Source organism: Fragaria vesca, linkage group LG2 (genome assembly GCF_000184155.1).
Source record: "Fragaria vesca subsp. vesca linkage group LG2, FraVesHawaii_1.0, whole genome shotgun sequence".
Lineage (NCBI taxonomy): Eukaryota > Viridiplantae > Streptophyta > Magnoliopsida > Rosales > Rosaceae > Fragaria > Fragaria vesca.
Window position 1 is genome coordinate 15913026 of NC_020492.1, and position 10800 is coordinate 15923825.

Genomic DNA, 10800 nt, shown 5'->3' on the forward strand with positions numbered 1-10800 from the left:
GAGAGAGAGAGAGGTGCGCGCGTGAGGGGAATAGGTGTATTTACTGTTACTGTTAAAGATGCGATTAGTGGTAGTGTTGTTTAGATTTGTTGGTTCCTACTCTGAGAGAGAGAGAGAGACAGAGTATCGATTTTGAATCGGACTAAGTAAGAAAGAATAGTAAGAAATGAAAATAGGAAGGCGAGAAAATTTAACAAATAGCAAAAATTTAGTTCAAATTGAACGAAAAATTCGAAGATCACACATACTCCAAAATCAGATCGGATCATAATGAAAATAGAGAGAGAGTATCGATTTTGAATTGGACTAAGTAAGAAATAATGAGTAAGAAATGAAAATAGGAGGGCGAGAAAATTTAACAAATAGCAAAAATTTAGTTCAAATTGAACGAAAAATTCGAAGATCACACATACTCCAAAATCAGATCGGATCATAATAATGTTAGCAATGTTTAATAATAAAAGTAAAGAACAATAACTATCAAATTTGTCTTTGTGTAATATTTCTCAAACAAAGTATTAATAAGATCGTTGAACTCTGTTGTGGTGGAATGATGGAGTGCCTCCTTGCTTCTCGGAGCATCTCTTCTTCAAAGCCTAGGGTTTCGATCTGGCGGTGTCACTCTTCCTTTGGCAAGGGCGGTGATCGTGATGGTGTGTTATTGGTGGCCGCGAGGGGTTTCCTTCATGTTGACCATGCTTTTGCGTTGAGAGGATTGAACTTTCGACGTTAATGGTGAAGAGTTTGGGTCTGGCAACGGCAACATCGACTTCTTTGGTCGATGTTGTCGATGTTGCCGGGGTCGGATTGATTGGATATGGACCAGCCGGCGCGGGTGCTACGTCGCTTGGAAACAGCGACGATGTTGTTGTTGTTGGTTGGATATGGATACTAGAGGTGGCTAAGTTTTGGGGAGTTGTTGGTGTGGAGATGGGTGCCTTGAAGACGTAGATATCAAGCTACATCGCATGAACATGGGAGGAAGCAGTCGTATTTGGTTTCTTAGTTTACTAGGTGTACATCAATTGAGGTATTAGGCAGTACTCTTCTCCGGAAATTAGGTGTTATTTGTTGTTTTTCTATGCTCGAGGCTTTTTCTCAAGCTTAATTTTTACCAGTGAGGGTATCAGTCTTGATGCTTGTTGGTCTCTAACGACAGATTGTATAGAGCCCGACATATGATGTAACGTGTCTTCTAGCTATTATTTAAGCAATGTATTTTTCTTTACATTACTTAAAAAAAATATATTAATTAAGATCGTTGACAAGATAGTCACTCATAAAATCAATCTAATTTCAACTATAACGACATTGATATATGCCATCATGCATGCCCACCACTAGCCTAGCTCACCAATCCACAAATTACATTAAGGGCACGTTTACTAACTTAAAACAGAAATTATCATGACTTGATATTAACAAGAATCGATATGAGATATTTCATTACATTCAACTGTTTACTTACCATAAGGAATCAACACATGAATGTAACTAATTACGATTGATGTTGTTTACTTACCATATATGGAATCAGAATTAAAACTAGTTTAATTACTAAAATACCTCTACAAGAGCTAGAATGTTTGCAATTTTTTAGGGTTGGGTAATTTGGAGATATTATAATTATGTGAGGATTTAAGGAGAAAAAGTTGATTCTGTAAGCTTGATTTGAATACACATCTCTGATCGAATTTGACTTCTCTACTTGGATTTATGTTGCTTGGATGACTTCTAACCATTGGATTGAGTACAATTTAGGACCACCATGTCATTCTTATGTCATCTTTACTCCATCTAATGGTTATAAGACATCCAAGCAAATCCAAACAACTTAAATCCAAACAGAGAATCTGGATCCCTCTGATCTCCTCTTTGGGTATCAAATTAAGGGGTTCATATTCTTGGTAAGCAAGTGAGACCTACATCCATTTTTCAATACTTTGACATGTTAGTAAACGCCAGAATTCACCCTATCTCGGAATCAATTCTGACACTCTCAATTCATTTTCAGGTTAGTAAACATGCCATGAATCAAACCTTCATATGTTTAAGTGAATTAGGACGGTGGATCATCGATCATTTCCCATACCAACAAAACTACGCAACTGAAAAACGAAAACATAACCTTGCCACCATGGCACCATTCCAAAAAGCTTGACAATATATGTGATTCCCAAAACGTGCACAAAGCAAATTCAACATCCTCACGTACTATTTCTTTTGTTCATCTTTTATGTTCTAACTTCATTTTTTCGGAAACGATTAATATTCTGTTTATATTTCAATCAAATAGTTCAAGTTATAAATTACATTTACCAAGTTCAAATTACAGGAGAGCGTCCTTCACAAATTAACACATGTAGAAGAAGGTAGATTCTCTATACAAGACGCAAATCAAAGAAGAAAGAGATGGATCAAGTTGTTATGATTATCCTACCTATCACCTTGTGTATCTTCAAATTAGGACCCGTCGTATTACGAGGTCCCACAATTCTGGTAAAATTTCTATCCCATAATTTCTGTATTCGATCATCTACCTCTCTCTCCCAAGAGTGAACTGAACAAAACTAAACCAGCTACTTTGTACTTTGAAGAAGCAAACCCTTCTGGTGTTTTTCTTCTGTGTTCAATAAAATTCAAGAAAATAATATACGAGTGAAGGTGAGGGTTTTGGGGAGCTTAGCTAGGAAATTGGACATCATGGTGGGTACGTACGTATGTATGATACAAGGATGGTTCAACCAAAAACTAGCCTAGCTCGAAACCAAGTTTGGCAGACCATTCACATGGTGGGGTGCTTATCATTCTATTAATGCATCGTTGGAGATTTGATACACAGAGCCAAAGAGCCAACCAACACTTTGCTTCAACTTCTTCGTCATTATCAAAGATGAAAACCTACTCCACCATTTCTGTTACCCATAACCATCCAAACCCCCCTTATTTCACGAACAAGTAACGAATATCTACACGGACATCTTCTCCCTACATCCCTTGCTTATTCACTTGTCAAAATCCCAGCTCGTAGAGTTTATTTTCTTCGACGGATATTTCAGTGACCAAAGAAAAAGAAAGAAAAAAAATAAGATCATGAAGAAAGATTGGTATGTGATAGATCCACGGAGAGCTATAAAAGTTGGATCTAAAAGGTGGATTTTAGTGAGGACACGTCCATTGCAATGGCAGAGAATCGAGCAAAGCAACCTGCAGTATATGACTTCTTCGAAGAAGAGAAAAAAGTCAGTAATGTATGAAAAATCAACATCATCTCTGAGTATCACTTATCACTGAGTGTACGTAAAAATGATCTGATAGATCACATTCATGACTCATGAATACTCGATCCTCCATGCATATATATATAACTACTATATCGATCTATCTATTCATTCTTTTCCCGCGCGCATAACTGCATCAACGATTTAGCCTAAACTCTGCGTTTCAACACTCAAATTAGAGTAAAAGGATCTGCTTATGATATACTATCTAATTAGTTTGGTTTTAGTAATGCTGCATTATTCATAACCAATTCGCTAGTGATAGTACTTTCGTGTTTGCATACTCAACTATTCCTCTTCTGGTTACAGCAAGTTTTGGTATGATCAATCAAATTATTTAGTCGTTAATTACTTCAAAGAAAATTAATACAAGGGGGTGATGATCAAAATATAATATCATTGGGTACACAATTTTAATACATTTGTGTTCCAGTACGTGGTTTCGGAGTACTTGAGTTGATTAGATATATATACCTTAGCGTACTTGCAAGGAAGCTAGAATATATTCATAGATTAACATATAATAAACCCAATAGGCCACATGAGACAATCCTCCACATGCAACTCAATAATTTTAGTTCAACAAAAATCAAAGTGTTTCGATCACTGACTGGGGCTCGTGTGGGATTATTAGATAGGGAGGGACACAAGAAGATCAGTATTGCAGACAATATATCAGATTATAAAGATATAGAAAGAGCACAAGATCTCAGTCATATATAGCTGTATATATTGCTTCTGGGCCTTGATGATTTGCTGGAAATTGTAGCCAACCAAGCCATGATGCTCGCAAGAGATGGATCGGTACTCGTACCAGAGTATATATCAGGCTGTCCAGAAATTATTTGCATAATAATTATTCAATTATATTATCGGAATCACTATGCAGTGAGCTAACCACACCCCAATTACGTCCCTGTTGACCTGTGTTTGGCTTGTCCAAACATATACCGTACGTACAGCTCCGAAGAAATATATTGAGATTGTGTAAATTGTTGTTTATCCACAAAAATTTGACCACAACTACAAATGACTGAAATGAGTAGAACAAGATTACCAAGAACCTCTTGGTATTGGCCATGGGTAGTCTTTGCATGGTAACTAGATGTATCGGATACCCTCATTTACAACTAATTTGACAAATATTACAATTTACTTGAACCAAATTATCATTTTCAACACAAATACACAAGTCATTTTCATTTTGAAGATTTTGATTCAGCTTTATTTTTTCTCTCTTTTCACTCCTGTTCCTCTTTTGTTTTTTGGTTTTGATCCAGGTGAGCCAGAGAAACCGTTGTTTCTTGAAACCATTAGAATTAAAAGAGTATATATTCACACAATCACACTCACAAATTAGCAGGCCAACATCAAGATCCCTCTCTGGATTTCCCATCAACCTCAATATCACGGCCAGGCACGTACAGATAAACAAGCAGTAAAACCCAGAACTATATCCTCGCTCTATTTTAGGTTTCTTGGTCTTCTTTTTTTGATACATCAAAAACAAGGAGTTGGTAAGTTTATTCGGATTACTTGATCGTTCGAACGTAGAAATACAACATACAAATTACAACCTACGCGTTACATACTATATATAAACATACATAAAACATGCATATATCTAGGTGTCGATGCTTAATTATCAACTACTTTATCAATATATGTTCTGGTTAAGCCTAGCTGCAGCAGCCATTGATTCAGCTATGCCACCCGGAGTAGTGCTCATATTCCTTACCTCTGCTCCTATAATCGCCTTCGCATCCTCACGAGTCACCGCTTTGTCTGCACCCATCTTCTGAGTGGCATCCTCTAAAACATCAGCCAGCTTAGTCTCAGCCTCCCTTGCGTTAGCAGACACTGCATACTGAGCTACGGCCGCCAAACCTCCGGGAGATATTTCGCTACTTCCGGTGGCTCTCATCTCTGCGGCCTGAATGGCAGCTGCGTCGCTTTGGTCGATCTGTTTATCACCTGCAGAGAGAGCAGTTGCCTCGAGTGCCTCACCAATTGTGATTGCATCGTCCTCAAGAACTACTGCTGCCGGAGATGCTCCAGGTTCTGGTAGCTCCACATATTGTCCCACAACCTACACACAATATAAACATTGAACTTGAAGATGTATTCAAGTTTGAATTTGAAGAAATGAATATCACAGAAAGAAACAGAAGAATATGTAACACAAGAATTAGTGACCGAGTTTCTTGGATTACCTCAAGTACGTCCTCAACTAAAACAGATATGAAGTACACAGTTGTTGAACTCAATTTCTTTAAAAAAAATTTCCTAGTGCAAAAGTGAGTAATTTCCTATGTAGTGGCATAGCAATTACGGATTCAAAGTAAGCTTGTCAGACAATTATGTGAAAATATAAGTTCGTGACGATCTAAAAAATTACCTGCCCGGCAACGCTTTCTGTAATAACTTTGTTACCATCGAGATCGATCAATTCCGAGACGGTAACACCTTCCTCTCTATCGGCAACAGTGGCGTCACGCTGGCCAACTAGACCGGCTCGCTCGTTGTACGTAGCCGCCGACTGCATGACTGCGGCCGGGCCGCCTTTCTGAGTTTCTCCCAGGACAACGTTTTCAGCAGCCTGCATGGTGGCAGCGACGCGTGGCGCGATAGGCTTGGACGCCAACTCACCGGAGACATTGAACACATCTCCATACTTGATCGGTTCCAGCTGGTCACCCTGCTGGGGTCGATGTTGCTGTTCCTGACTCATGCTTGGAGTGGAAGATAAACAGACCCAGAACTCTGCAATATGTTTGCTAGCTAGTTTCAGAGTTTTAAATGGATCGATCCTAATAATATCTGAACTTGTCGAGTGTTTGAGTGATAAGGACGTAGGAGGTTGGAGGGCTGTGAACTTGACACCAGGGTTTTCCAGGACACAGGTGGCGGACGGAGGATGTGGATTTTTGGATCTTTGTTTTACAGGTGGCAGTGTGGCACTGGGGTTCCAAGTTTAACAATTGGACTACGTCTTGGGACACTTGGACTTGGATCGGTCGTCATCGGTGTATGATAGAACTTGAAAACTCGAAATATATAAGATAGTACCACGGGTTTAACCAACACTAGTCTCTTTCTTGTTCTAGATTCTATATTTCTATACACAAACACATAAATTGTAGTTAAGTTCAAACGTTATGCTTGAGAGAGATTTCAAGCCCTTCACAAAAGCGATATTATATAACATACACTATAACTGGTTGTAGATAATCAAAAGTATCTTAATTTGATAGCATTTTGAATCAATATAACATAATAATCAAGTACTCTATCTTCAAATGAACCTCGAAGCAAATGCTTCTTCAAATGGCACTTCTAACAGCATTTAGATCTAATTATATACTTGAAATGAACAGATGGAAGCGCTTATTATATATGGCCTCCTACAAACTCACTTAGGTAGCACACTAGCACGTCCATGCATCGATCATGCATGGTTAACTGAAAGGGAAAATGACCCGTGGTTATCTTCCTTCTCACCAAAATTCAAATTGTGAAAAGTTTAAACTTAAGCCTCGAAAAAGTTGAGATGCAGTAAAAAAGAGATCGAGGAATAGAATTTCCTGGAGATGAATCCTGAATGTTGTTTGGGAATTTCATCTGTAGGTCTCTCTATCAAGTTAGCTTGTCAATTCACCGAATCGAGAAGGATGTATAGGTCATTTATAAACGAACTAACAGAGAGAAGAATATTTTGGTAAATGTCAAGGCTTGAACACTAGCCTGACACTGTGTTCTATTTATACAGATCAGTTGTTTACAAGATAAACATCTCATGTACTTGAGATAACAACAAATACAAACAGAACTCTATCGTTTGTGATACATGGGATATACATAGCATATCTAGAGATTAGAGAATCTAGGGAACTAGCTGTTCCTATCTAAACTGGAATCATCATTATCTCTTAATTCTGTTAGGTTTGGCTTATCATTCCCCCGCAAGCTGAGTGGTCTGGGAAGAACAGGAAGCTTGGAGACCAAAAAATGAAAACGAGAGGCAGACAAACCTTTTGTAAAGATGTCAGCAACTTGATCAGCAGTAGGAACGAAAAGAACTTGCAACTCTTTATTCACAACCTTCTCTCTGACATAATGATAATCAACTTCTACATGCTTCGTCCTGGCATGGAAAACTGGATTGGATGCAATGGTAATAGCTGATAAGTTATCACACCAAATTTTGGGGCACTGTAAGAATAGATTAAGATCACAAAACATGGACCTTAACCAAGAAATTTCTGCAGCAGTAAAGGCAAGTTGTCGATACTCCGCTTCGGCACTCGTGCGGGACACAGTACGATGAGTCTTGGAGCTCCATGAAATGAGGTTCGAGCCAAGATACACACAATAGCCGCCAGTAGATTGACGATTATCCAGATCTCCAGCATAGTCGGCTTCGGAGTAGGCACTTATAAACAAAGAACCAGGCTGATATTTAAGACCATAATTGACTGAGAACTTGAGATAACGCAGAATGCGTTTAACAGCAATCCAGTGGATATTGGTTGGAGAATGCATGAATTTACAAACCTGATTGACCGAGTAAGATATATCTGGCCTTGTGAGTGTGAGGTACTGGAGAGCTCCAACCACGCTTCAATACTCAGTAGGATCAGTGAGTGGTGTTCCAGAGTGAAGGCTTAATTTCTGACCAGTTGCAGATGGAGTTGCACAAGGATTGGCTTCAAGCATCTTTGTTCGAGTAAGTAAATCCACAATATACTTTTTCTGAGTCAAGTAGAGAGAAGAGCCATCATAAGTAGCTTCAACACCAAGGAAGTAGTGTATGCGACCAAGATCTTTCATGGAGAACATTTTGCCTAGCTCAGATATAAGTTGAGATAAGTGACTGCTGCTGTTGCCGGTGATCAATATATCATCCACATAAATAAGCAGAATAAGAAAAATGCCATTTTGTGCATATGTAAACATAGAATAGTCGGAGAGAGACTCCAAGAACCCCAAGCTTTCCAAGTATTCGGCAAAACACTGAAACCAAGCCCTCGGTGCCTGTTTGAGGCCATAGAGGGAGCGTTTTAATCTGCAAACATGATTGGGAAAGTTCAGATCAGTAAAGCCAGGAGGTTGTTTCATGTAAACTTCCTCTGTCAAGTGTCCATGTAGAAATGCATTGTGCACATCAAGTTGTCGAACATGCCAACCATTGGTAACAGCAAGAGCGAGAATTAAACGGATGGTTGAGTGCTTCACCACGGGACTGAACGTTTCAGAGAAATCAATGCCCTCTTGTTGATGAAAACCATTAGCAACCAGTCGAGCCTTATAGCGTTCAATACTGCCATCTGCTTTCCTTTTGAGTTTGAATATCCACTTGTTGGGCAAGACATTCATGGATGATGTAGATGGAACCAAGTCCCAAGTTTCATTCTTTTGTAAAGCACGAAATTCTTCTTCCATTGCTAAGCGCCAGTTTGCATCTTTGGCAGCTTTACTGTAACACGTAGGTTCTGCAACAACATCATTGATGAGAGAAACATGCATTGCATATTTAGGATTAGGTTTAATGATCCCATCTTTCAGTCGAGTTTGCATGGAGTGAGAGTTAGCAGAGGGACGTACCTGACTTGAGTCATTCACATTATCCAAAGTAGTATTAAGAGAAGATGTTGAGTCGGAGCTAGAGAGTGGCTGTGAGTGAGTTTGTGCAGAGGGAGGTGACTTTGGTGAGGAAAGATCAATAGGTGAGGAAGTATTAAGAGTTGGCGTGTGCGTGTTAGAAGATGGAGGATGTGTGTGTTGTGAGTTTTGTGATGAAGTTAGTTGTAATGGATTGGAGATCATATCCTGAACAGAAAGAAATATAGTGATGAAGAGGAAGAAGACATACCTGTGGGGGAAGTGAGAACGGCCTTACTGAAAGGAAAACAAGTTTCATCAAACAATACATGTCGAGAGAGATAAACCTTTTGTGTGTACAAATCAAGACATCGATAACCGAGATGATTAAGAGAATAACCTAAGAAACACATTGTTTGGACCGGGGTTGAAGTTTAGAGTTGGTATATGGACGAAGATATGGGTAACATGCACACCCAAAGGTTCGAAGAAAGGAGTAGTTGGGTTCTTTTTTATAAAGAGATGAGTAGGGAGTTTGATGATGTAGAATGGGTGAGGGGAGTCTATTGATAATATAGACAGCTGCATTGCATGCCTCAACCCAGTATGAGGATGGCATGTGAGCATGAACAAGAAGAGTTAGAGCGGTATCCACAATATACCTGTGTTTTCTTTCGGTGAGGCCGTTTTGCTCAGGGTGTTTTGGACAGGAGAAGCAATGGTGAATTCCATGTAGAATGAGATAATCTCTAAAGGCATGAGAGGTATATTCTCCTCCTTCATCACTCTGAAATTGTTGGATAGAAGATGAGAACTGTTTTTCAACATAAGTACGGAATTTGATAAAGATTTGGAAAACCTCACTTTTTGTGTTTCATTGGAAAAATCCAAGAGTACCGAGAGTAATCATCCACAAACAACACATAATAACGAAATCCTTGAACAGATAGAGTAAAGCAAGACCAAACATCAGAATGAATTAAATCCAAAGGTTGACTGGAAATAGAATCAGAGAGTACAAAAGGTAACTTAGTACTTTTTCCTAAGGGACATGATTGACAGAAAGAAATAGAACTACTACCGGCCAGTGGCACAGCTTTATTTGACAAAATCTTAGACAAAGTACGAAAGGCAGTATGCCCTAATCTAGCATGCCAAATTTGAGAAGAGACCCTTACTCCTACAAACGCAAAATGCTTCTGATCAAGACCAGCTTGTTGAAGAGAACGTAGAGGATAAATGCCATTCTCACTTGGTCCTCTAAAGAGGATCCTCCCCGTCTGGATGTCCTTAATGATAAAATGATCAGGATAGATTAGCATAAAGCAATTGTTATCTGATGTAAAACGATAGATAGAGAGTAGGTTTGTAGATGCAGAAGGACAATGTAAAATATCATGTAAACTGTGTGGGAAATAGAAAGGGGAGTTTCATTACCTATGCCTCCAACACGATCATTCCTTTGATACTCTTTTGGATTCTGCAAATTTCCCAAGTCAGAGGTGATATGAGAGTTTGCACCACTGTCGAGCAGCCAAGTTGGAGGAGCTGGAGTAGACCCAGAAGCTGCCATAGCACTAAGGTTCCTAGAGGGCACCCTTCCTTGAAAAGACAGGTTCAAACGATTGTAGTAGTCTAGGGCAGTGTGACCACTCTTGCTGCAAATCTGACATGTAGGACGAGCTTGATTGTTGAACAAGGAACTTGAGGATGGATGAGGTCCAAGAACAGAAGCACCTCGCCCTCTATTGAGAGGAAAACCTCGACCGAAGTTGGAAGTAGGGTTTCTAGCAGTGTAGTAATTTGGAGGACCGCGGCCGCGCCCTCGACCTCCTCGAGGACTGATTTGTGCAGCATGAAATGCAGTGGTTAAGGAAGAGACATCCAGGGCAGCTTGCTGCTGATCTTTGATGCGCCT

The 10800-nt window shown here is 39.4% G+C and overlaps 1 protein-coding gene across 1 annotated transcript; it reads right to left on the bottom strand.

Annotated features, from left to right (window-relative positions):
- Positions 1–4797: 4797 nt before the first annotated feature.
- LOC101300494 (late embryogenesis abundant protein D-34-like) lies at positions 4798–6087 on the bottom strand. Its single transcript, XM_004290562.1, has 2 exons — positions 5680–6087; positions 4798–5370 (listed from the first exon to the last, which is right to left on the bottom strand). Exons 1-2 carry the CDS (start codon positions 6010–6012, stop codon positions 4939–4941), a joined length of 765 nt encoding a protein of 254 aa, XP_004290610.1. The 5' UTR covers positions 6013–6087; the 3' UTR covers positions 4798–4938.
- Between the last annotated feature and the right edge of the window lie 4713 nt (positions 6088–10800).

What these genes read in the sequence shown, in the direction of transcription:
- LOC101300494 (XM_004290562.1), bottom strand. Translation starts at nt 6,012, where the DNA reads ATGAGTCAGGAACAGCAACATCGACCCCAGCAGGGTGACCAGCTGGAA. An exon ending in CAGAAAGCGTTGCCGGGCAG is followed by an intron (nt 5,371 to 5,679) that starts GTAATTTTTTAG and finishes TATTGTGTGTAG; the next exon opens with GTTGTGGGACAATATGTGGA.